This window comes from Mobula birostris, chromosome 1 (assembly GCF_030028105.1).
Source record: "Mobula birostris isolate sMobBir1 chromosome 1, sMobBir1.hap1, whole genome shotgun sequence".
In the NCBI taxonomy this organism is placed as follows: domain Eukaryota; kingdom Metazoa; phylum Chordata; class Chondrichthyes; order Myliobatiformes; family Myliobatidae; genus Mobula; species Mobula birostris.
This window is the reverse complement of record NC_092370.1, coordinates 114699472-114727158: the sequence shown is the minus strand read 5'-3', so window position 1 is coordinate 114727158 and position 27687 is coordinate 114699472. Positions and strand designations below refer to the sequence as shown.

At 43.0% G+C, this 27687-nt stretch overlaps 1 protein-coding gene across 2 annotated transcripts in view; it reads right to left on the bottom strand.

Moving 5' to 3' along the window:
• Positions 1 to 27687, bottom strand: part of bbs9 (Bardet-Biedl syndrome 9) — a 382854-nt gene that overhangs the window by 332247 nt on the left and 22920 nt on the right. For both annotated transcript variants that reach the window (XM_072260598.1, XM_072260608.1), the window contains exons 6-9: positions 24283 to 24457; positions 19587 to 19671; positions 16983 to 17166; positions 1094 to 1223 (exon numbers count right to left, since the gene is read on the bottom strand). In XM_072260598.1, coding sequence (XP_072116699.1) covers positions 1094 to 1223; positions 16983 to 17166; positions 19587 to 19671; positions 24283 to 24457 — 574 coding nt within the window. The remainder of the gene's footprint in view (positions 1 to 1093; positions 1224 to 16982; positions 17167 to 19586; positions 19672 to 24282; positions 24458 to 27687) is intronic.

Genomic DNA, 27687 nt, shown 5'->3' with positions numbered 1-27687 from the left:
GCCTTTAATGAGATACAATCAGGCTGAGTGAGTAGAGAGGAATATACTGAAAAGTGAGGTCATCCACTTAGGAATACACTGTCCTGAAATGGTTTCTTTGGAACATGGAGACTTAAAAAGAGATAAAATTATGAGGAGCCAAGATAAATAGGAGGAACCTCTTTTCATTATCCAGTTTTTAAAAATATGATGGCATAAATTTACAGTAATTAATAGAAGGATTAGGGAGGAGATGGGAGATGCTATTTCATACAGAGGATGCATGGAATTCACTACTGGAAAGATGAGAGAGACAGGAAAGCTCAGTATCTTTGAACAGAAATTGAGGAGCTGTGATCCACAGAACTGGAAGATGGAACCAGATAATTACACCGGTTCTACAGAATGGACCAAATCACCTCCCTCTTCCTCATATTTTCTTTCATTCCATGATACAACTTAATAACAATGTTATTGTCTGCTCCAGAAAAAAAAATTGAAGAGTAGAGAGCACTTTTGTTAATATCTACAGGAATTTTACATGTGAGGTATTGAGCACAAAGAGTTCTGTACAAATAGCACTGTATAGTTAATTATTATTTTTATTGTGACTGTATAAACTGAAGAGAGGGAAACAAAACTGAGCTAGAGACAGAACTAACTTTAATAGTTCAATGATTAACTATCTTAACTCTATATTTACAGAAAAACTGCTATTTCACTAGAGATCAAAAATCAAGATGAATGCAGTTTTTGCTTAGAATACCAATAGATTAAAACATTATGACCAATTTGTCAGTCCTGTCTAAACATTCATTATGTATTTCTAGAAATTAAACTATTCAGGATCAATCATCCTTTTTAAAAAAATGGAGTAGTGTTAATTAGAAATAATCTCATTCTGCAATATAGAAAACAATTGATTTTGAAAATATTCATCATTGCTGTTCTTCACCATGAACCACAATAAAAGTAATCTAGATAAAAATTCTGAACTACGATGTCACTACAAGCAGCTGGGAAATTGAGCAACTATCGTTAGGTATAGACAACATACATGTATTCTGCTGTACAGCACATTCATTGATAGGTTATTGAAGACTGGGATACTCACTGGAAGTTGGCAACTTGTACACACACAGGAAGATGGGGAAGCTGTGCAACCCATTTCAGAGTAACGTCCTGATATACAAGTAGCTTGTTATTATGGTTTCCAATTAGAATGTTTATTGTTCCTTCCAACACTACAAGGTAAACAACGGAAGAAATAAATTACTTGTTTCCTCAACCAAATAAACACCATACAGAATGTATTTCACATTCCTGCTTTAGTTCACTGATGATCATAACAATTTACACAAGACAAAGGTTACAATATTTTGCACTTTAAAAATTGAAACAAAATCCTTCAAAAGTATGAACTTTGAATCAATTTCTCAACATAAAGCGCCAGCTTGATAGGGACATGCATGAACATGCTTGCGCGTGCGCTGCAAACTAGTTGTAATTTCCTCGTTTCCTTACTAATCTTTCAAAGAATATTTTTGGTATTTTAAATGAGAGTTCTTGCCAGACTCTAAGTATACAACATTTATATGCAGTCTGATACTGTATATACAAAACAATTGCACAATACATTTACAGCTATTATGACAAAAGATGACAAAGTAATTTGGCCTGGTAAGTCCTCCAGGCAAAAAAAAGAAACATTTACATTTGAACCATTTTTTAACCACCATCCCAATACAGTACCAAGATTCAGAGGTACACAAGGTTCCAAACAGAAACATTTCTTCAATGGAACATAAATCAAATAACTAAAAGACATCCAAGAACGTTAGAATAGGGACAACAATGAGTGCCATGCAGGTAGAATATGGCGAAATACAACAAACCTTATTGTGAAGAAATAAAATAAATGCAAATGTTAAAGTAGTAAGTCCTAAAATGCTACAGCAACAAATGCATCTTCACTAGTCACCCAACTGGCCTTTCATTTTTTTCCCTGATTCAGTACACAGTGGAGAACAGGGTTGCCACCTTGTGGATATGATGAAGAATTGAAATCTACTGTGTTCATAATGCCTTATATAAACACTGATGACTGCAGTTAAATGATTGCAACGTGCTTTGGGACTTTCTGATGACATGCAAGGTGTTACACAAGCTCAAGTACTCTCTGGCTGTCACTCGATGTCATAATCTACTTCATTATGGCCTTGCTGTAACCGTAATACTTTATTCTGCATTCTGTTATTGTTTTCCCTTGTACTACCTCAATGCATTGATGTGATGAAATGATCTGTATATAGTATTCAAAACAAAAGTTTTCTCTGTACCTTGATACATAGAGAATAATAAACTAATTTACAATAATCTCCATCCAGCTATGCTACCACATACCCCAAGATTGTGGCACAACTCTCCACATCTCACTCCACTTTACGAAAAACCTTTCCAAGAGCCATCAGAGCTTTGCCTCACCACTTGCAGATCACCCTACAATGTTAACATCATAGTGTACTTCGCTTTAGAACATAAGGGGAATCTGAGAGAATTGCACAAAGCCGAAGAGACAGACGTCAGGCAGAGCCATGGTAGTAGGGAACTCCATAGTGAGAGATACAGAAAGGGGTTTCTGTGGCAACAGGCGAGATTTAAGGATGGTGTGTTGCCTCCCTAGTGCCGGGATCCAGGATGTCATGGACCAATTGCAGGGAATCCTCAAGAGTGAAGGTGAACATCCGGAAGTGGTGGTGCATGTTGGCACAAATGACGTGGGGAAGAAGTAGAAAGACATTCTACAGCGTGACTTCAGAGAACTCGGAAGAAGGCTGAAAAGCAGGACTTCCAGGGTGGTTATCTCCGGTTTGCTTCCAGTTCCTCGTGCTGGAGTGGGCAAGAACAGGGAGATAATGGATCTGAATGTGTGGCTGAGGAACTGGTGCAGGAAGCAAGGATTTACATTCTTGGACCACTGGGGTATGTTTCGAGGTAAGGATGAATTGTACAAAAGGGACGGGTAGCACCTTAATAAGCGGGGCACCAGCATTCTGGCAGGCAGGTTCACCTCTGCAACACGGGTGTGTTTAAACTAAGTAGTGGGGGGGGGGGGATGAACTGGAAACATAAGGATGGAGATAAAGGGAAAGTGAGAATAAGAAAAGTTAAGAATGACAGCAGAATCAATAGAGCAGAAAGCTCAAGAAGGGATCGTACAGTATGGCCAAGTGAAATAGGAATTGATATGGGAGGTGAGGGGAGTAATGAATTAAAAGTATTATATATGAATGCACGGAGTATAAGAAATAAATTAGATGAGCTTGAGGCACAGTTGGAAATTGGTAAGTATGATGTGGGAATAACAGAGACATGGCTTCAAGTGGACAGGGCCTGGGAAATGAATATTCAAGGATATACGTCCTATCGAAAGGACAGACTGATGGGCAGAGGGGGTGGGGTGGCTCTGTTGGTGAGGAATGATATTCAGTCCCTTGGGAGAGGGGACATAGAATCAGGAAACATAGAGTCAGTATGGATAGAACTGAGAAATTCTAAGGGTAGAAAGACCCTAATGGGAGTTATCTACAGGCCCCCAAACAGTAGTCTGGATGTAGGGTGTAAGTTGAATCAAGAGTTAAAACTGGCATGTTGCAAAGGTAATGCTACAGTTGTTATGGGGGATTTCAACATGCAGGTAGACTGGAGAAATCAGGTTGGTACTGGAGCCCAAGAAAGGGAGTTTGTGGAGTCCCTCCGAAATGGATTCTTAGAACAGCTTGTACTGCAGCCTACCAGAGAGAACGCAATTCTAGATTTAGTGTTGTGCAATGAACTGGATTTGATCAGGGACCTCCAGGTAAAGGAGCCATTAGGAGATAGTAACCATAATATGTTAAGTTTTAATCTACAATTTGAGAGGGAGAAGGGAAACTCGGAAGTGTCAGTATTACAGTTGAACAAAGGGAACTATGGTGCTATGAGGGAGGAGCTGGCCAAAGTTCAATGGAACAATGCCCTAGCAGGAATGACAGTGGAACAGCAATGGCAAGTGTTTCTGGGAATAATGCGGAAGGCGCAGGATCAGTTCATTCCAAAGAGGAACAAGGATCCTACGGGCAGTAAGGGGAGGCCGTGGCTGACAAGGGAAGTAATGGACAGTATAATGGACAGTATAAAAATAAAAGAGAAGTATAACATAGCAAAGACAAGTGGGAAGCCAGAGGATTGGGAAACTTTTAAAGAGCAACAGAAGGTAACTAAAAAGGCAAAACGCGGAGAAAAAATGAGGGACGAAGGTAAACTAGCCAAGAATATAGAGGAGGATAGTAAAAGCTTCTTTAGGTATGTGAAAAGGAAAAAAAATAGTTCAGACCAAAATTGGGCCCTTGAAGACAGAAACGGGTGAATTTATTATGGGGAACAAGGAAATGGCAGACGAGTTGAACAGGTACTTCACTTGGGAAGACACAAACAATCTTCCAGATATAATAGTGGTCAAAGGACCTAGGGTAATGGATGAACTGAAGGAAATTTATATTCCGCAGGAAATGGTGTTGGATAGACCATTGGGTCTGAAGGCTGATAAGTCCCCGGGACCTGATGGTCTGCATCCCAGGGTACTTAAGGAGGTGGCTTTAGAAATTGTGGAGGCATTGGTAATCATTTTCCAATGTTCTATAGATTCAGGATCAGTTCCTGTGGATTGGAGGGTGGCTATGTTGTCCCTCTCTTCAAGAAGAGAGGAAGAGAGAAAACAGGGAATTATACACCGGTTAGCTTGACGTCAGTGGTGGGAAAGATGCTGGAGTCAATTATAAAAGATGAAATTATGACACATCTGGATAGCAGTAACAGGATCTGTCCGAGTCAGCATGGATTTACGAAGGGGAAATCGTGCTTGACTAATCTTCTGGAACTTTTTGAGGATGTAACTATGAAAATGGACGAAGGAGAGCCAGTGGATGTAGTGTACCTGGACTTTCAGAAAGCCTTTGATAAAGTCCCACATAGGAGATTAGTGGGCAGAATTAGGGCACATGGTATTGGGGGCAGAGTACTGACATGGATTGAAAATAGGCTGGCTGACAGAAAACAAAGAGTAGCGATTAACGGGTTCCTTTCGGAATGGCAGGCAGTGACCAGTGGGATACCGCAGGGTTCAGTGCTGGGACCGCAGCTGTTTACAATATATATTAATGATTTAGATGAGGGAATTAAAAGTAACATTAGCAAATTTGCCGATGACACAAAGCTGGGTGGCAGCGTGAAATGTGGGGAGGATGTTATGAGAACGCAGAGTGACTTGGACAGGCTGGGTGAGTGGGCAGATGCAGTTTAATGTGGATAAATGTGAGGTTATCCACTTTGGTGGTAAGAACAGGAAGGTAGACTATTATCTAAATGGAGTCAAGTTAGGAAAAGGGCAACGAGATCTAGGTGTTCTTATACATCGGTCACTGAAAGCAAGCATGCAAGTACAGCAGGCTATGAAGAAAGCTAATGGCATGTTGGCCTTCATAACAAGGGGAATTGAGTATAAGAGCAAAGAGGTCCTTCTGCAGTGTACAGGGCCCTGGTGAGACCACACCTGGAGTACTGTGTGCAGTTTTGGTCTCCAAATTTGAAGAAGGACATTCTTGCTATTAAGGGAGTGCAGCGTAGGTTCACAAGGTTAATTCCCGGGGTGGCGGGACTATCATATGTTGAAAGATTGGAGCAACTGGGCTTGTATACTCTGGAATTTAGAAGGCTGAGAGGGGATCTTATTGAAACATATAAGATTATTAAGGGATTGGACACACTGCGGGCAGGAAGCATGTTCCCGCTGATGGGTGAGGCCAGAACCAGAGGCCACAGTTTAAGAATAAGGGGTAGGCCATTTAGAATGGATTTGGGGAAAAACTTTTTCACCCAGAGAGTGGTGGATATATGGAGTGCTCTGCCCCAGAAGGCTGTGGAGGCCAAGTTTCTGTATGCTTTCAAGACAGAGATGGATAGAGCTCTTAAAGATAGCAGAATCAAAGGTTATGGGGATAAGGCAGGAAATGGATACTGATTGTGGATGATCAGCCATGATCACAGTGAATGGCGGTGCTGGCTCGAAAGGCCAAATGGCCTACTCCTGCACCTATTGTCTATTGCAGTGGTCCCCAACCACTGGGCCGCGAGGAAACGATATGATTTGGCGATAGGAGTCAGCTGCACCTTTCCGCATTCCTGGACTTATTTCCTGGCATAATTTACATATTACTATTTAATTATTTATGGTGCAACTGTAACGAAAACCAATTCCCCCCAGGATCGATAAAGTATGACTATGAAATTCCCTGTCACGCCCACTGTTGAGCTTGAATGCATGCGAGGTCATTATGCACGTGTCATCCATGTCAGCGCGGGAAGAAGATCAATGATGGCGGGCTGAAAAGCATGTTTGACATAACATCTCTGCCGGCATTCTGGATCAAAGTCAAGGCTAAATATCCTGAGATAGCCATGAAAGCACTGAAAACGTTGCTTCCATTACCAACATATGTTACGTACCCTGTAACTGGGTTGCCAAACCAGCAGAAATGGACCACTTAGTTGGAGTCTGGTTTAACAGAAACTAATAAAGTTTTATTAAAGAAATAAGTAACACAGTACTCTGATCGTAAGGATATAAATGGAACAGGTTAGCAATGATAAAATGCACAAGTACACAGAACCAGGGTAATAGGAATCAACCAAGCTCTATAGCAGTCTAGGGGTAAAATGATCAGTCTTAAGGGACGCAGAGTTCAGTTCAGCTTAGTACAGTTCGCAGTAATCGCTGTTGTGCCGTTGGGGGGGGGAGAGGGGGGAGAGGGGGGAGAGGGGGGAGAGGGGGGAGAGGGGGGAGAGGGGGGAGAGGGGGGAGAGGGGGGAGAGGGGGGAGAGGGGGGAGAGGGGGGAGAGGGGGGAGAGGGGGGAGAGGGGGGAGAGGGGGGAGAATGCAAATTTTGATTCAAACAGACCTTTGATGTTCTTCGCAGTTAGCTTTTGGGTGGACCCTTTTTATGTCTTCTGTGGTCACCGACTGTGACCCCTCCGTTCCGGATACGACCTTTTTTCCGCGGTGAACCCGGCACCCAGGCAAGGGCGGACACACACACCAGGTTCCCGCCGATCGTACCTTTTCACCCTGTGCATCTATGGTCAGTTCCCGCGACCAGACCTCCAAACTCCCACCTACTTATGGGGGCACACCGCTCTTCCAGGGTCTCGTTATCTCGTGGTGTGTGTCGTGCCTTAGCGAACCTGTTCTTTTTATCCCCCTGCTGGGGTATCACCTGTCCATCAAACTTCAAACAGTTCAGGTTCAAAGCAACCGGTCTGTCAATATTCTGAAATGTGGTTCTTTCTCGTTAATCTCTCTCTTCTCTCTTATTAGCATTTTGAATGTTTCTCCATTGTCTCACTTATCTCTCTCTCATTAGCATCAATCTTCTGATAACTTGGTTTTTCGTCACACATATCTCTGCAATGAATGCAACGAAAACTAAATTGCGGAATAGACCGGACATAAGGAACCCCGTTCGAGTATCTGTCTCCCATCACCCTTCGATGGGACCGTCTTGTTGCAGGGAAACAAGCCCAGGGCTCCCACTGATTCAGCGATATTGGTCTGTTGCAATGATTTTATATGTTCATACGGAGAAAATATGTGCTGTGTGTTTAATATCCAAATGTTACTTAAAATGTTTTGATGTTATTGACTTATATAACCATATAACAATTGCAGCACGGAAACAGGCGACCTCTGCCCTCCTTGTCCGTGCCGAACGCTACTCTCACCTAGTCCCACTGACCTGCACTCAGCCCATAACCCTCCATTCCTCTCCTGTCTAGATACCTATCCAATTTTTCTTTAAATGATAATACCGAACCTGCCTCTACCACTTCTACTGGAAGTTCGTTCAACACTTACTTCAAGCTCCCCGTCCTCCCCTGATGACTGACTTATCACTATATTCATGCGAGGAAAATATGCGCTGTGTGTTTAATATTAAATTTGTTAAATAAACCCTTTCAGAAACGAAATTGAATGTATTAGCCACTTATCACCTATATTGCGTTTGTGATTAACACACTCCCAGCAGAATCGCCAAAAACGATTTGTGGAAAAAATTGGCACATACACTCATGCGCTAATTACACATGTGCACTGGTGCCCACGCAAGGCTTCATGGTCATTGTAGTCTTTCTCGGGGTAAACTCAATGTATTTGACTGCCACTCTTGTTCATTGGCAACCCTACCACCCACCCCCCCCACCCGGTCGGCCGGTCCGCAAGAATATTGTCAATATGAAACCGGTCCGCAGTGCGATAAAGGTTGGGGACCCCTGGTCAATTATCTATGTTCATGCGGGGAAAATATGTGCTGTGTTTAATATCCAAACGTTACTTAAAATGTTTTGATGTTATTGACTTATATAACCATATAACAATTGCAGCACGGAAACAGGCGACCTCTGCCCTCCTTGTCCGTGCCGAACGCTACTCTCACCTAGTCCCACTGACCTGCACTCAGCCCATAACCCTCCATTCCTCTCCTGTCTAGATACCTATCCAATTTTTCTTTAAATGTTAATATCGAACCTGCCTCTGCCACTTCTACTGGAAGTTTGTTCAACATTTACTTCAAGCTCCCCTGTCCTCCCGATAATTGACTTATCACTATATTCATGCGAGGAAAATATGCACTGTGTGGTTAATATTAAATTCGTTAGCTAAGCCCTTTTAGAAACGAAATTGAGTGTATTAGCCACTTATCACCTATATTCCGGTCGTGATTAACCCCCACCACCACCGAACAGAATCGCCAAAAACGATTTGCGGGAAAAAAAATCAGCAGGTACACACATGCGCACTGGTGCCCGCGCAAGGCTTCATGGTCATTGTAGTCTTTCTCTGGGTAAACACAACGTATTTGACTGCCACTCTTGTCCGTTGGCAACCCTACCACCCCCCCCCCCCCCCACCCTGGGTCAGCCGGTCCGCAAGAATATTGTCAATATTATACTGGTCCGCAGTGCAAAAAAGGTTGGGGACCCCTGGTCAAGGGTGGCTATCCCCGTCACTGATAACAGCAACCACGATATTACTCTCACCCCTCGCACAGTGCTGGGACAGCTACAGCAAATCAAGGCTTTTTACCCAGTAGATGTAAGGTCAGTCAATGCCAGTGTAAGCACAGCAAAAACAGCCAGCACTCCTGAGAATCACAAAGAGAAACACAGACAGCTGGACACATGCAAATGTGAGTCATGGGACCCTCCAGTGTCTGTTGATCACCTGACTCCAGACCAGCAGGAACAGGTGAGACAGATGCTGCAAGAAGAGTGTGCTGCATTTTCAAAAGACGAGAGTGATGTGGGATGCATTCCGTCTTTGCAGTTAAAAATCAGACTGAGCGACACAACTCCTGTAAGGCGCACCTACACTTCTGTACCCAAACCACTCCACAGGGAGGTGAAGGAGTATGTGGAGGACCTACTGTGTAGAGGATGGATTCAAAAATCCCGGTCCCCATACTCATCACCAATAGTCTGCGTCCGTAAGAAGAATGGGAGTTTACGTCTGTGCATGGATTACCGTCAGCTGAACCAAAAATCCATCCCTGACCGTCACCCCATCCCTTCAGTGCAAGATATGTTGAACAGCCTGAGTGGCAGTGTATGGTTCTCGGTGCTGGATCAGGACAAAGCGTACCATCAGGGTTTCCTGGAGGAGAGTAGCAGGCCACTTACAGCCTTTATAACACCTTGGGGTTTATACGAGTGGGTAAGGATCCCCTTCGGCCTGTCCTCAGCCCCAGCATAGTTCCAGCGCAGTATGGAGGAGTGCCTCGTGGGTTTGAGAGATGAAACATGTCAGCCGTATTTGGATGACAATCTTGTCCACAGCCAGTCTTTTGAAGACCATCTGCGGGATATGAGAGAGGTGTTACGTCGCTACCAAGCACATGGGGTAAAACTGACAGCTAGAAAGTGTGAAGTGTTTAAAGACAAAGTGAAATTCCTGGGAAAGATTGTATCCAAAGATGGCTACTGCATGGATCCTGCTGAGATAGCACCAGTACAAGCACTCAAAGACCGCAGACCTGAGACTGTGGGAGACCTGAGGAAAATGGTAGGGTTCCTATTGTACTACCGCCCATATACCCCAAACTTCTCACACATTGCCAAGCCGCTGTACAGTCTGTTATCCACCGAGAAGACCCCAGGAAGTAAGGTCCAAGGATCAAGTGCAAGTAGGAGCAGGGAGAAACCCAAAGAGTCAGACCAGCTACCCTCAAGCCAACCGATCACCTGGACTGAAAAACACCAGGAAGTGCTCTGCCAGCTGTTAGAGTACCTGCTGCGCCCACCACTCCTAGGTTACCCCGACTTTGAGAAGCCATTTGTGTTGCATCGTGATGCCTCTCAGGAGGGGCTGGGTGCAGTACTGTACCAGAGACAACGAGGCAAGCTGGTCGTCATAGGTTATGGGTCGAGAACACTAACTGAACCAGAAAATTACCACCTCCATTCTGGAAAGTTAGAATTTTTGGCAATAAAGTGGGCCATTTGTGAAAGATTTCGTATGTATATTATGCGCCCTCTCATTCACTGTCTACACCAATAATAATCCCTTAACCTATGTTTTGGCCCAGCGAAGCTGAACGCCACAACACACCAGTGGATTGCGAAGTTAGCTGACTTTAATTTCTCAATCAAGTATCAGCCTGGGAAAGTTAATGGAGACACAGAAATTGGCAGGAAACAGAGAGTGGGAATAAAGGTATCCTATTCTGGTTGGCTGCTGGTTGCCAGTGGTGTTCCACAGGGGTCTGTGTTGGGGCCGCTTCTTTTTACATTGTTCATCAACTATTTGGATTATGGAATAGATGGCTTTGTGGCTAAGTTTGCTGACAATACAAAGATAGGTGGAGGAGCCGGTAGTGCTGAGGAAACAGAGTCTGTAGAGAGACTTGGATAGATTGGAAGAATGGGCAAAGAAGTGGCAAATGAAATACACTGTTGGAAACTGTATGGTTATGCACTTTGGCAGAAGAAATAAATGGGCAGACTATTATTTAAATGGGGAGAGAATTCAAAGTTCTGAGATGCAACGGGACTTGGGAGTCCTCATATAGGATACCCTTAAGGTTAACCTCCAGGTTGAGTCGGTGGTGAAGGCAGTAAATGCAATGTTGGCATTCATTTCTAGAAGGATGGAGTATAGGAGCAGGGATGTGATGTAGAGGCTCTATAAGGTGCTGGTGAGACCTCACTTGGAGTACTGTGGGCAGTTTTGGTCTCCTTATTTAAGAAAGGATGTGCTGACGTTGGAGAGGGTACAGAGAAGATTCACTAGAATGATTCCGGGAATGAGAGGGTTAACATATGAGGAATGTTTGTCTGCTCTTGGACTGTATTCCTTGGAGTTTAGAAGAATGAGGGGAGACTTCATAGAAACATTTCGAATGTTGAAAGGCATGGACAGAGTGGATGTGGCAAAGTTGTTTCCCATGATGGGGGAGTCTAGTACGAGAGGGCATGACTTAAGGATTGAAGGGCGCCCATTCAGCACAGAAATGCGAAGAAATTATTTTAGTCAGAGGGTGGTGAATCTATGGAATTTGTTTCCACAGGCAGAAGAGGAGGCCAAGTCATTGGGTGTATTTAAGGCAGAGATTGATAGGTATCTAAGTAGCCAGGGCATCAAAGGTTATGGTGAGAAGGCGGGGGAGTGGGACTAAGTGGGAGAATGGATCAGCTCATGATAAAATGGCGGAGCGGACTCAATGGGCCGAATGGCCGACTTCTGCTCCTTTGTCTTATGGTCTTATGGATGGCTTGTCACGGTTGCCACTTGATATGGAGCAGTACATCCGCACATGCTCACAGGAAATAGAGCCAGAGACAATAAAAACTGTCACATAGGCACTCCAACTCAAATCGCATGAACATGAGCCCTGGTTGTGTCCAGCCACCGTTACTGCAGCATGTACTGATGTAGAGCACGAAAGACCAACTTCCACAGTGGCAGAAATCTCCACCGAGAACCTAAAGGAAGCACAAAAGGATGATCCAGTCATTGGCAAGGTGCGAGAGTATGTCATGACAGGACAGTGGCCTCATCAAAGGGGAAGAGACCGGCGTGATGACACTTCTGTTCTAGTAAGGGAGAGAAACAAGTTGTATATCAACAAAGACGGCATCCTGTACAGAAAGTCAGCGGCTCGAGATCAACTAGAGTTACCTAAAACATTCCATCAGCTGATATACAAGGAGCTGCATGAGGAGATGGGACACCTCAGAGTGGAGCGGACACTTAGCCTGATCCGTGAGCGATTCTATTGGCCTCATATGCAAAGAGATGTGGACCATTATGTGACCAAGGTGTGTAGCTGCCTGAAGCAGAAGTGCCCGAACAAGCCAACTAGAGCACCACCGGTTAATGTAGTAACCACATATCCTTTTGAGATGGTTTCAATAGATTACCTGCATCTGGAAAGCTGTAAAGGAGGATATGAGTACATCCTGGTTGTCATCGATCACTTTATGCGCTTTACCCAGGCATACGCATGTACCAACAAGTCAGCAAAAAATGCTGCTGAAGAGATCTTCGGAGGCTTTGCGCTCAAATTTGGATTTCCGGCCAAGTTGCATGATGATCAGGGCAAGGAGTTTGAGAATAAGCTGTTTTCCAAGCTGGAAGAATACTGTGGCATCCAAGGCTCACGCATAACACCTTACCACACAGCTGGAAATGGTCAGGTTGAGAGATTTAATCAAACACTCCTTTCCATGCTGAGAAACTTGACAGAGGAAGCCAAGTCAGATTGGAAGAGCTCCTTAGCCAAGGTCGTACAGGCATATAACTGTACGCATAGTGAAGCGACAGGATATGCCCCATACTACCTCCTCTATGGTAGAAGCCCCCGGCTACCTGTGGACATTATGTTTGGCCTGACACCAAGTGACCAGAGCACCCCTCACAGCAAATATACCAGTAAGTGGAGAAGGTGGATGCAAGAGGCATACAGGCTGGCATCACAGACAGCTCAGAGGGAGCAAAATAGAGCAAAGAAGCAGTATGACCGGAAGACTTATGGAGTGGAACTACAGCCAGGGTGTAGAGTATTAGTGCGGAACTTCAGGGACAGAGGAGGACCCGGGAAGCTCAGGTCTTATTGGGAGGAGCAAGTCCACCTCGTAACCAAGAGGAAGCACAAGGACAGCCCTGTCTACATCATACGACCTGAGAGAGGCCCAGGAAAGACTAGAGTCCTACACAGGAACCTGCTACTGCCCTGTGACTTTCTGCCCGTGGAAGATGATGAGCAGGGGAAAAAGAAAATGTGAAAGAAAAAGCCAAACACAGATAAGAAGAGTGAAAGGCAGGAAAGGCAGGAGGAGAGAGATCCGCACAGTAGTTCAGAGAGTAACTGAAGATTCATCACCACACGACCAGCAGAGTCATTCGACCCGTTCAAAAGCCAGCTGAGAGTGGAAGCAGAGGAGTTCCAACCACAAGCAGCTGACAGAGCATTGGAGCAAGGCAGTAAGGAAGTCGAGTGTCCAGATGAGGGTGAGGAAGGTAGGATGGAACCAGAGATGGAGAATGGAGAAACTGCAGGGGCCGAGCGAGTGGTGTTGTTTGACGAAGCAGACGAGATGAGCTCTGAGCAGGCGTCGTCTTCTGATGAAGCAGACGAGAGGGATCTCGAGCAGTAGTCAACTCCCATAAGAAAGTATCTTTTCTAACAAAGAAACCCACCCAAGACATTCACAACCAACACATTGGCTCAACCATCAGTTGAACACAGACCACTAATATATAGAAGGACACTGGAACATATGTGAGGCATACAGTAGGACATGTGGGTCTGTGTAAAGGGTTATGGGGTAGACATAGGGTCAAAACCTTCCGTCCGAGATACATAGCCCTCACAAGTAGCGGAGTAGCACTTATGCTATCATCTGGCCAGTGATGCCTGTTGCTGACACATGACATAAAGAGGGAGATGTATGTCACGTCAAAGACTGTTGCTGTACAGAGATTATCTCAAAAGACTGACTCCTTTATAACCTACCACTATAACTCAACAGTTGAAGACATGAGTACCCTGGGAAATCTATAATGTCGGGACGACATTCATTTTGAAGGGGAGAGTGTGGGACCCATAGTAATGTGGAGCATATTAATGGACACTGGATACCCCCCTAATTTTCTTATATTATGTTCATATCATTTTTATTGCTTTGGTTTGTTATTTTGTTCATTCACAATTTGATTAATGTTCAGTTGCACTAGCAACGGTAATATTTTAGTGTGTTGGTTGATGGTTACAAGGGGCAAAGCTTATACAGGCACTTGGGGCAGCTGAGAGGTCCTGGAGGCCACGAGAGTGCACACATGATGGAGTAGACGGAGACGGCTCCTCAGCATGCATGGTAAGCCGATGCGCTTGTGTTCCTGTATTTCCAGAAAGGAAAATGAAGACGTTATTTTAAACTTCTGCATGCCTGGAAGTCCCTTTTGTGTCCAAGTGTGCAACAGAAAACCTAAAATCTCCTCTTCCATAACTATGCTCGGTAAAGTGGAGATAACAGAATTAATTGCTTGGATTGTCTGCTTCAGCAATACTGATTAAACATGAGGCTCATTCTTGCCATCCGATGAGATCTTTGCAGAGTCCGGAATGCAATATATTTGTGTCTGTGATTTCCTAGCACTAAAAGTCATTGTGTGCTTTTCAGTCAACGCAGAAAACCTTCCCTAATATTATTAATTCTTGAACACCGTGGTCTCTCTCATTGTGGCCTCTTTCCCTGGGAACACGCAAAACTCTTTGTTCATCCTCAAAAATGGAGGTACATATTGGAAACAACAGAAAACACACCATTAGCTGATGTAATGCTTGTTTGAGGAGATGCCACAGCACTTTATGTATGTAGTGTTGGAGCAATTTATATCAAAGAGGCAGAAGTTACGAAGCTGAAAGAACAGCCAATGAATCATAAACCAGCAGGGTGTCGGCAGCGGTTGGGACAAATAACAGCGCTGGAAGTTTGGGGTTACACCTCCATACTGAAGCAACCTACACTAGAGAAAATAGATGTTCAGCAACTGATATATTAAACTGAGTGTACTAGCATATCACTGTCCCACTTAGAAGTGCTCCAGACCCTGTACAACAGAAATGAAGAGGTAAAATAACTTGTGTTGAATCAAAATGAAAGTAGACTTCATATCTACTCAAGCAAACAAAATGTAATTACAACAGTGACTACACGCAATAAAATATTTAATTCAGCACAAAACACTTTGGATGCTCAAACTCAGGAAGGCAGTATAGAAATAAAAACGCCTTTCTTTTTTGCTCCCTGCATCAGCCACACATTTTACACCCCCCACCCAACTTCAATCAGAGACTCCCACCTGCTTTAAAAAGATCACTATTATCCTAGTACCTAAGAAAAACAAGTTAATATGCTTTAACAGCTACTGTCCAGTGGTTCTGACATTTAACGTTATGAAAGTGCTTTGTATGGCTGGTTATGACGTGGATGAAATCCAGGTTCCCAGATTACCTCAACCCATTGCAATTCACCTTCACCATTTCCCTGACCCTACACTCATCTCTAGAGCATCTGGACAGTAACGACATTTACATCAGACTATTGTTTATCAACTAGAGCTCTGCATTCAGTACTATAAATCCAAGCAAACACTGTCAAATCCTGGAAGTCAACACTTTACTCTGCAATTAGATCTTCAGCTTCCTGACCAGTAGACTATAATTAGTAAGGATAGGCAGCAACAGCTCCACCATGATTTAGCGCCCACCCCCCCCCCCGACTTTACAGCCTGCACGCACATGATAGCATGGCCAGATCCTGCTGCAACACCATCTATAAGTTTGCAGATTATACCATCACAGTGGGCCACGTCTCAAATTGCGATGAGTCAGAGTGCAGAAAGAAGTTAATAACATGGAGTCGTGACAACAACCTTTCCTTCAATTTCAGCAAAATAAAAGACCTGCTTATTGAATTCAGGAAGAGGGACAATGCAAATGCTCATGCTTTCATCCATAGTGCTGAGGTTGATAGCTTCAAGTATCTTAAAGTGAATATCACCAATAGACTGCTGGTCCAACCACGTAGATGTCACAACCAAGGAAGATTGCTGACACCTCTACTTCCTCAGGAGACTAAAGAAATTTGGTCTATTCCCACTGACCCTTGCCTATTCTTAATTGATGCACCACTGAAAGCATCCTATCCAAATGCATCACTGCTTGTTATGGTAACTGCTCAGCCACAACTGCAAGAAACTATACAGAGTTATGGACACAGCTCAGCACATCACAGAAACTAGCCTCCCCATCCGGGAACTCTGTCTATACTTCTTTCTGTCTCAGTAAAGCAGACAGTATGATCAGACACCCCAGCAGCTCTCACATTAAACCAGGGATTCCCAACCTTTTATATGCCATGACCTTTATCATTACCAGAGGGGTCTGTGGACACCAGGTTGGGAACCCCTGTATTAGACAGAAGATAAAAAGGCTTGAAAGCACATCCTAGCAGGCTCAAGGACAGCTTCCACCCCATTGTTATAAGACTATTCAATGGTTCCCTAGTACGATAAGATGGACTCCTGACTTCACAATCTACCACGATCTGATCTTGCACCTTATTGCTGATCTCTACTTTCTCTGGTAGATGTTGCACATCATTCTGCATTATGTTACTGTTTCACCTTATACCAGCTCAATGCACTGCATAACAATTTGATCTGTATGAACTGTATGCAAGACCAACTTTTAACTGTACCTCGGTTCATGTGCCAATAAGAAATGAGTTACAAATATTTAGCTCTCTCAAACACAAGGGCATAGATTCTAGTCACTAAAGTATTCATACTTTTCTGTGGATTAGTAAGCCATCTGCCACTACCTTGGAATTGAATTAGCTTTAGATACCTGAAGTGTAAGGCAAAAAACAGCTTGGGTTGTACTCCAGTTTTTTCATGAAGCGAAGCTGTCCATTTTCTTTGAAGCAGTAAAGATTTCTCTCACCAAGTACCAATATAGAAGAAGGAGCTTGGTGAAATGATGTTATGTGTATGTCTAAAGCTTGCTCACCAATGTTCACTGTCCAATCCTTCTGTAAATGCAAAAGATGCATAACTGGTCAAAACAGGTTAAATTTGCATCAACTCAAATGCAACCATTCATGATGGGCTTGGCTACACTGATATTTTCTACCACCCCACCCCTGTGCATTTTTTTGGAACCAAAGACTATATTATTAAATAACCATGCACCAATGTCATGAGAAGTAACCCTTTTAGCAATAAAATTGTTAAATTTCTAACAAATTTATTGTTCAAATTCAAATTTCACTATGGAAATCATGTGAATGTTCTCCCAATACAGACTGGCCAACTGCTATCAAATGTATACACAGTAACAAAATATCACACAGGGAGTCAATAACTTGCACATAAAGTTAAAACAAAATTTTGTCCTGATCTGCAAGAATATTGAAGCAACTCACCATCGTGTGCCTCTTGGTAAAGATGGAACAGAAGCCAAAAATTTCTCCTGGCCTGCAACATACTTTCAATGGAGTTTTGCAAACCACAGGACATTCATCCACCATCAATACATTCAAAACTGCCTCTCCCTACTGCTTTTAACTTTTCCCTTGTCCTTCATGTTGGGCTCTTTAAAGCTGTAAAGCTATAAGTGACACACACAAAATGCTGGAGGAACTGAGCAGGTCAGGCAGCATCTATGGAAAAGAGTACAGTTAACTTTCCAGGCCGAGACACTTTGGGAGGACTAGAGAAAAAAAGAGGACTATATTTAAAAGGTGGGGGAGGGGAGAGAGGAACACAAGGTGATAGATGAGGCTGGGAGGGGGAGGGGTGAAGTAAAGAGCTGGGAAGTTGATTGGTGAAAGAGATACAGGGCAGGAGAAGGAGGAGTCTAATAGGAGAGGACACAATGCCATGGAAGAAAGAAAAGGGGTGGGGGGGGGGGAAGGAGCACCAGAGGGAAGCGATGTGCAGGCAAGGAGATAAGGTGAGGGGGGAAAAGGGGATAGAGAATGGAGAAGGATGGGGGTGGGGGGGCCATAACCGCAAGTTCAAGAAATCTATGTTCATGCTATCAAATTGGAGGCTACCCTGACGGAATACAAGGTGTTGTTCCTCCAACCTGAGTGTGGCCTCATCATGATAGTAGAGGAGGCCATGGGTTAACATATCAGAATGGGAACAGGAGGTGGAATTAAAATGGCTGGCCACTGAGAGGTCCCGCTTCTTCTAGCGACCAGAACGTAAATGCTCGGCGAAGCAGTCTCCCAATCTACATCAGGTCTCACCGATTTACAGGGAGCATTGATCACAGTACATGACCCCAACAGACTCACAGGTGAAGTGTCACCTCACCTGGAAGAACCGTTTGAGGTCTTGATGGTCATACAGGAGGTGCGGAAACAGGTATAGCACTTGTTCCGCCTGCAAGGATAAGTGCCAGGTGGGAGATCAGTGGGGAGAGCAAATGGACAAATAGTCACATAAGGAGCGATCCCTCTGGGAGCAGAAGTAAAAAGTGGATGGGAGGGAAAAACGTGCTTGGCGGTGGGATCCTGTTGGAGATGGCAGAAATTCCAGAGAATGATGAATTATGTGCTGGACACAGAGGCTGGTGGGGTGGTAGGTGAGGAAAAGAGGAACCCTATAACTGGTAGGGAGGCGGGAGGATAGAGTAAGAGCAGATGTGCATGAAATAGAAGCAATGCGGATGAGGGCAGCATGGATGGTGGAGGAAGGGAAGCCCCTTTCTTTGAAAAAGGAGGAAATCTCCTTTGTTCAGGAATGAAAATCCTGATCCTGAGAGCAGATGCTGCGGAGATGGAGGAATTGAGAGAAGGGGATAGTGGGAAGAGGTATAGTCCAGGTAACTATGAGAGTCTGTGGGTTCATAATAGATATCAGTAGATAAGCTGTCTCCAGAGTTAGAGACAGCGAGATCGAGAAAGGGGAGGGAGCTGTCTGAAATGGACCAGGTAAATTTGAGGGCAGGGGGGAGTTTGATGAAGTTGACAAGCTCCGCATGGGTGCGGGAAGCAACATTAAAGTTGTTGATGTAGGGTAGAAAAAGCAGGGGTATGGTCACCAGTGTAGGCTAGAAACATAGGCTGTTCCACGTAGCTGACAAAAAGGCAGGCATAGCTGGGACCCATGCAAGTGCCCATGGCTACAGTTTTTGTTTGAAGGAAGTGGCAGGAGCCAAAGGAGAAATTATTAAGAGTGAGGACAAGTTCCACTAGATGGAGGAGAGTGCTGGTGGAGGGAAACTGGTTGGGTCTGGTGTCCAGAAAAAAATGGAGAGCTTTGAGGCCTTATTGGTGGTGGATGGAGCTACAAGTATTTCAGTTAACCAAACTCATGATCAGTTTGCATTTAATCATAGCCTATCACCACCACTTCAAGGTGACAAATCCTGCTTAACAGAGACTCCTCAGTACAACAGACAAAATGGACATATTCAAAAGCAGCAAGACAAAAAGCTCACCGTGAGTCTTTTCCCAGATCCCAGTTTCTGTTGCTCAGAATCATGCCTGCTTTCTGCATCTGTGGCAACTGCCAATACCTGGTACCTAATCAGAGAGAAAACACACAGTTTACTAATTGTGCTTCCAAATTACATTGTTCTTTAAATGTTAGTAATGCTATTTAAATGCATATTACTTATGTCGCTCAGGACCAAGAGTTGAGGTTATTTTTCAATAATAGTAAATGCACCATATACTCAGGCATCAAGAACACACAATTAGAGACCCATATGTGCAACAGAGAAAAAGCAGAATTTGGACAGATGATTTCTGTACTAATTCAGAGAGCAATTAAAATTATTCCCAATATTCTTCACTCTCATTAAGTGTTACTTTCTCAGCTTTAATATCCATGAAATTATTCTGCATGTAGTAATATTCCAACATCAAAATTCCATTATCCTCTTCTCAAACTCTGCAAATATTTTTTGAAATCAATAATTTCTTATTGTTAATTTTTAGCAGGAGGTAGAACAGTACAGCACAATACAGGCCCTTCAACCCATGGTCTATATAAATTGACTCCATGAGCAACGGCTCAGTAGCCTCCTCATACAAACATTTTGAAGATCTGCAGATATTTCTATTCCGCACAGCCTCCCAGAACTTCCTGTCCTCTATCACGAAGGTCTTTCACAACAGCATGCAGGAGAGTCTGGACCAGCCAGAGTCTAGAGTAGCTGACTGGCTCCATCCACTCCTTCAACTCTAATAAAACTTCAAGATGTGACAGCTTACCAGGCAAGTTGTACTCTGCTCTGAGACTGGATGGGCCCAGACCAGCTGGAAGCATACTATAAACATCAAGACATTATGCTCAATTACACCATTCAGCCCATCCAGTCTGCCCCACCATTGCATCATGATTGATTTATTATCCCTCTCAACCCCATTCTCCTCCCTTCTCTATGGAACCTTTGATGCCCTTACTAATCAAGAACCTATCAATCTGTGCTTTAAATATACCCAATGATTGGGCCTCTACAGATGTATATGGCAATAAATTCCGGAGATTCACCACCCTGGCGAAAAAAACCTTCCCCCCCTTACTCAGCCTGCCTTTTTTTTTTTACATTCATGTGCCTACCTAAGAGTCTCTTAAATGTTCCTATTGTATTAACCTCTCACACCACCCCTAGCAATAGATTCTAGGTACCCATTACTCTTTGGGTAAAAAAAACCTCTGATATCTCCCCTAAACTTCGCTCCACTCACCTTAAATGGATGTCCTCTGGTATTGGCCATTGCCACCCTGTGAAAGGGGTGCTGGCTGTTCACTCTATCTATTCCTCTCATTATCTTATATTACAGTCACAGAGCCCAGCAGCACTGAAACAGGCCCTTCAGCCCTTCTAGTCAATGCTGACCTGTTTTTGTTTTTACTGCCTATTTCCAACTACCTGTACCATAGCCTCCATACACCTCCCATCCATGTCATCACCCAAATTTGTCTTTAGTGTCTAAATCGAACCACCTCCACTGGCAGCTCATTCCACACTCCCACCAAACTCTGAGTGAAGAATTCTCCTTCAGATTCCCCTCAAATATTTCACTTCCACCCTGAAATTATGTCCAATGTGGGGTTAAGAGGGAAGACGGGGCAGAGAAGGAAGACAGTAAGGGGAGGGGGTGGTCGAGTGTGGAGAGGGAAACAGAGTGGAGAGTTTAAACTTAATATCTTTCAGAAAAGGTACTCGTTTGAACTTACTTGCTGCAAACCTACTATCCATGCCCTGTACATTCTCAACCAAATTATTGATCGAGATGACAAGTAGCAACGTTCAAAGTAAATTTTATTATCAGAGTACATATGTCACCACATACAACCCTGAGATTCTTTTTCCTACAGAAACACTTAGCAAATCCATAGAATAATAACAGGATCAGTGAAAGATCAAGTGGAGCAGAAAATTCAACAACTGTGTAAATGCAAATATAATTAAATATCAATAAATAACGACAGCAACGGGATGTAACCCTGGGGAACCCCACGAGGCACAGGCCTTGAGTCCAATAAACAGCCTCCCACCATCACTCTCTGCTTCCTACCATCAAGACAACTGTGCATCCAGTTAGCCAGCTCTCCCTGGATCCCATGTGATCTAACTTTCCACAGCAACTTACCATGCTGAACCTTGTCAAAGGCCTCACTGATGCCCATGTTGGCCACGATCCTGGGACGGAGGTGTCACTGATCAGAGGGCGTAGATTTAAACAGAGGACAAAGAGGTTTAGAGGGATCTTAAGAAGAGATTTTTCACTCAGAGGGTAGCTGAAATCTGGAACACACTGCCCGAGGTGGTGGTGGAGGCAGGTTCTTTCACAACATTTACAAAGTGGGTGAGCGTTGAAGCTGCCGAGGTACAGTCGGCTATGAACCGAGTGCTGATAAATGGGACCAGTGTAGACAGTGAGTGATGGTCAGAACAGGTATGGCCGGCCAAAGGCCTGTTTCCATGCAGTGTGATCCACCACTCCGGACATGCTAAATTAACAATGGTGGCACCGGAAGGCATTGATTTCAAAACCCCACACCCCTTTCCAACCTGAAATAAACCAGACTGAACCTCTTTGTCACCGCTGCAAATACCTGTTTCTGTCAAGTTGGTCACTTCTGCTAAACAACTGGCAATTGATGAAGTCCCCATGTCATCTTCCATTAATGTTGCTTCCTTACAGCAAAACTAAGCCTCTCACTGTGGCAGAATCAGCAATTAAATCCGGCCCCAAATACTGAGGGTCTGATGGAGACACAACCCCTGCCCTCTGCACATGTGATCACATCTCCCCTCCTTCTGGCATTTCAAATACCCTCAGAATGGTTTTCTGATTCAGTCTGAAGGTTACGGTACATTCAGCTCGTCGTCAGACCTGACAAACCATGTCTTCCCACAGCTGGTTCCACCTATTGGTGTGTCCTCTTTCCTCCACCTCCAGGGAAGCTGCATCTCCACACAAACTCCTCACTTGAGACGATAGCCTATACCCGTGACACAGGAAATCACACCACTGTCACTCTCCTGATACCACCCGGGAAGCGGTACCGCAACATAAAAGCCAAGACCAGCAGGCTCTATCAATTCAGCCCCTTATCTTCCTTTGCTCCAAAGAGAAAAGCCCTAGCTTGCTCAGCCTACCCTCATAAGACAGGCTCTCTAATCCAGGCAGCATTCTGATAAATCTCATCTGCACCCCCTCTAAAGTTATCACATCCTTTCTATAATGAGATGGCCAAAAATGAACACAATACTTCAATTGGTATACATAGTTTTATAGAGCTACAATATTACTTCATAGGACTTGAACTCAATTCCCTGACTAAAGAAGACCAGCATACTATACACTTTCTTAACCATCTGATCAACTTGTACAGCAAAACAGAGGAATCTATACGGATCTGGACCTCAAAATCTAAAATCAGCTGTAATAATGTAGCGTCGTAACAACTTTTGGGACCACTACTGAGAAAGCAAGTATTGTCACTGTAGAGTTGCAGTACAGGTTCTCTAGAAAGGTGCTTATATTTAAAGGATTACGCAAAGACTCAAGTTTGGCCCATACACCATGGAGTTGGTAGAGACAATATGATTGAGGTGCTTCAAATTATACTAAGATGTGTAAACAATAGGTATTGACAATGGAATCCACATCAGTAGGGGCATCATCACAAGGTCAGAACTATTCTATGAGAAGTAAAACCAGGTAGAATCTTCATATTAAGAAAATGTTAAATTCTAAATTCCTTTTCCCAAAAGGCAGAGGACTGTAAAATACATGGATCAAATACAATGTACAAATGAAACAATTTCTGTCTGAAATTACAGAGCTCATAATTAGTCCTGTTTTGTACTACTAATGAATATGCACATCAATTCTACTGAAAAAACCAAAAGTGACATTAACTTCAAATAGATTAGAATGACAGAATAAAAACAAAGCACTGATGCAGTTTCATGTCACAACCTAATCTTTCAAGTAAAGTTGATTGTCTGGATAGACACAACAAGCAAATTTCTGAATATATTTCTTGGAAAAGAAATAAAAATGATAAAGTGATTGCCTATTTTATTCTCACAGAAATACCGGAGGTGAGTTGGCTTAAAAGTGCTTCTGTTAGATAGCCAGGAACAGGTTCTATTCATCCTTTGAGTTATACAGAAGAAAGCAAAAACCAAAATAGACAATAATTATGCACCTTTATACCATATTCAATTACACCAAACATCTTACAATTACAGTTGTTATACTTACTTCTGCAAATGCATAATGTGCATGTTATCTTTGTGATGTGTTCTAATTTGTTTACTGTTCACTAGATTTCTTTTATCAGAGTACAAAATTTGAGCATTTTTTTAAAAATCATTTTTGTAGCCTTAAAATATATTAGGTTATCTCTGCAGAGATGTCACTAATGACACGAGCAACAGATCTTGCCAGCATTTTTCAAGTAAATAACCAAATCAAAATAGGTTCAGTAATAACTTTCTAATTACATCAGCAATACAATCCAAAATAATTACACACATTGAAATGTTAAGCTTTGGCTGTTATTTCCTAAACATAACTACAGATTAAAGTAGAAGGAATGTTTACTTGGAGTTAATTATTTTTCTCTTCACTCTATCAAAACATGGTAGACAAGAAATAAATACTCACTTGTAGCTTTCAACATGTCGACTTGACGAGACAGTAATGAAGGAATCTGTCCTGGAGCAATATCTCAATGGGCCTGGCAAAAGACAATTAGGCAAGAAACGCCTAAAAGCAAAGCTTTCCTGTTCAAAGAACATCAGCATCCCATCCATGGACTGAATGCAAATTAAATCACGACCTATGTTGAAAAAAAACAGCAAAGTGATATTTCAAAACAAAACTGCCACAAATCGCTAAATTATCACACAACCTGCCTTCAGAACTTCTCTCTCTCTGCCTCCCTCAAGTGTTAGAAGTCACTTGTTGACAGGAGTATAAATATGACAGCAGGCAGCTGCAAAATTGCTGATGTATTCAGGGAATGAAAAAAAATAGAAGTAACATGAGAATTTGTGCATGAGGAGAAATGGAAAAAGATAATGGAAAAAAACTGTAAAGAATGAACTGCTTTAGAAGCAAACAATTATAGTTTTTCCACAAATCTGGAGCTAGAAATGAATTATCAGCTCCAAAGTGAATATATGGAAAGCCCAGCTGTACCACAACATTTGGTAATAGTACCAAAGTTTTGATACAGGGACTTTCTCCTGTATGGACAGGTCAGTGTGAGAATGAAAAGGGAACTAAAACAGCATACAGCTAGAAGACCTAGCTACATCTGTCTAGTTGGCTATGTGGAACAGTCATGCTCCAAATCTTCTTCGGTACCACTCTCCATTGTACTGACAGCTGCTTCCTACACCCATGTGGAACTCTCCGATTTTGTCTCTTTCACTACTAATTTCCACCTTGTTTTCAACTTCACTTGGACCATTTCTGGTCCTTCTCTCTCTTTTCTAGATCTGTGTCCAGCTCAGGAGATAAACAATCTACTGACATTTACTATATCCACCAACTCCCACAGCTACATAAACTACACCTCTTCCCATCCTGTCCCTTGTAAGGACGCCATCTCTTTCTCCAAATTACTCTATCCAAATCTGCTGTCAAAATGAGGCCTTCCATTCCAGGGCATTGGAAGTGTCCGTTTATTTTTTTAAAAAACAGGAAAAAATGGCTTCCCTTCTGCTGTGGTTGATGGAGACCTCTTACATTTCTTGTGTCTCAAACTTCTGCTCTCATCCCAACTACCTTCATATAGAAGAGGGATAAAGATCCCTTCTACCACACTGGCCTCTGCATCAAGCACATTATCCTCAGTCATTTCCACAAGCTTTAATGAGGTTCCACTACTAGCTACATCTTCTCCTCAACCCTGTTCCATCTTACACAGGGACCTCCTTCTCCCCACCCATCAGCCTAGCCACTTTCACTTGCAATCATAGGAAGTACAACACTTGTTCATACACCACTTCCCTCCCACCATCTAGCCCTTCCAGGTGAGGCAAATTTCATGTGCACCTCCTCCAATCTCACCTACTGCATTCAGTGTTCCCAGCATGGCAAAACCAAGCATAGACCAGGTGACTGTTTTGCAGAGTATCTGCACTGTTCGTAATCGCCATCATAAGCTTTCAGTTGCATGCCATTTTAATTCCCCTTCCCATTCCCACACCAACCTCCCTAACTTTGGCCTTTCCACTGCCACACTGAGGCCCTACACAAAGCAAAGGAATAACACCACCTCATTTTTTTCCATCGGTAATCTACAACTCAAATGGTATGAATAATGAATTTTCCAATTTCTGGTAACCATCACCTGATTTTCTTCCACCAGTCCTTTTCTCCCCCAGCCCTCCTTAAGTCCTCTATTTTCTTCCTTGTTCACATACCCTCCACCCCTACAGCCACCATTCATGCATTTTTGTCCTCCCAGTTCCACCCATATACTACCTATATATTTCACCCAACACCATCTCACATCTTCTCCCCACCCACTCCCCATGTGGTCTGGTTCCATCTGCCATTCCCCCTTCCCCTAATAGTTCCCACTAACACCTTCTTTCCTTTATCAGATTCCTGCACTGGTAGCCTTTGTGTTAGACTACAAGACAGAGAAGCAGAATTAAGCCATTCACGCTTTTCACCCTCACACTTAAAAGTTTCCATTTATCACCCTCCTGCATCTACCCTCAACCCCCTCCCTCCACTTGGGTCCATCTGTCTCCATATTTCATCTATCTGCCTCTTTTTCTCCCCCCCCAACTCCACCCACACTTTCCCCCATCTGACTCCAATTGCCCAACATTCTTCACTCTTCCACGAGACTGCAAATAAAAAATAAAAGCCAAATGCAGCTTTATTTTTAATCAGTTCATAAACTAATTTCAACCTAGACAAACAATAACAGTTTAGACTTCATTTGTTTTTGACTTGGTGGGAATATAAATTTAATTACCAACTGTTACACAATTACCACAACTATTTAAATCTTACAATATGGTATTCATTAAACAAATGCACATTTCCTATATTCTAATTCTGCTACCCTCATCCATCTTCCAGACAGGTCAGTATTGCCATTCCTCTTAGAGATGGAACAATTTTTGACTCCATCTGGCACAGCCATTCCCTTTGTTCTCTTCACCAACTTAAAATAATGCAATATTGACAGGGAAGGATAATACGTGCTTGTTTAGTCAACTGATCTCTAAAATAATAGTCAATTTCATGAAAGTTATCAAAATTAGAACATAACCAAAAAAAAAAAAACAAGAAATTGCTAACAATCCTCTGCTCATCTTGGGACACTGTTTCACAAGGGTGCCAAGATGATATGATGTCACCATTATTCCAACCAAGGAACTGACCAAGGTAACTGCCAAAACTAGATAAAAGTCATGGATGTGACTTTTTTTTTTTGTTTCAGTTTTATCTTGGGTGCTATCTTAGTGCACAATCTCTTAACCAGAAATGATTGAGCTCTGTAAGCATTTTTACTAAAAATCTTTTTGACCCAATTTGAGATCCACGAAAGAATTTGCCTGCCATCAACTTTTTGCTCTTTTCAATTTGTTGCTGACAACACAGTGGAACTCAAATTGCACAAACAATCCACTTGAAATCCTATGATTATCCAAATTAGTGCCAAGAATTTTTTATTTGGAGCAGGAAATTAAGAACTTTTAACTCTGAATCCGTATGGTCTACTGGTTCTGTGGAATCCTAACAAAGCAGCTGGAGAGTTTTCCCACATTTGTACAAAACCAAGCTGATCCTGTGATGGATAAATCCACTTCCGAAGAAATGCTGGAAAAAAAATGCTTCAAACTTGTATTGGTAATATTCACTAAAGAAATTATTGGCTGCAACTATAGTCAATAATGCCTGATCTCATTTACCTTGCAAGGAAAGTTACAAGAACTACTTGCCAACTAGTAGGAAATTATAAATACTCACCAACTTTCATTACTTTTCTGCATGGAGTAAATGGTGGTGGTGGTGGGGGGGGGTGGATTTCCAGCCACT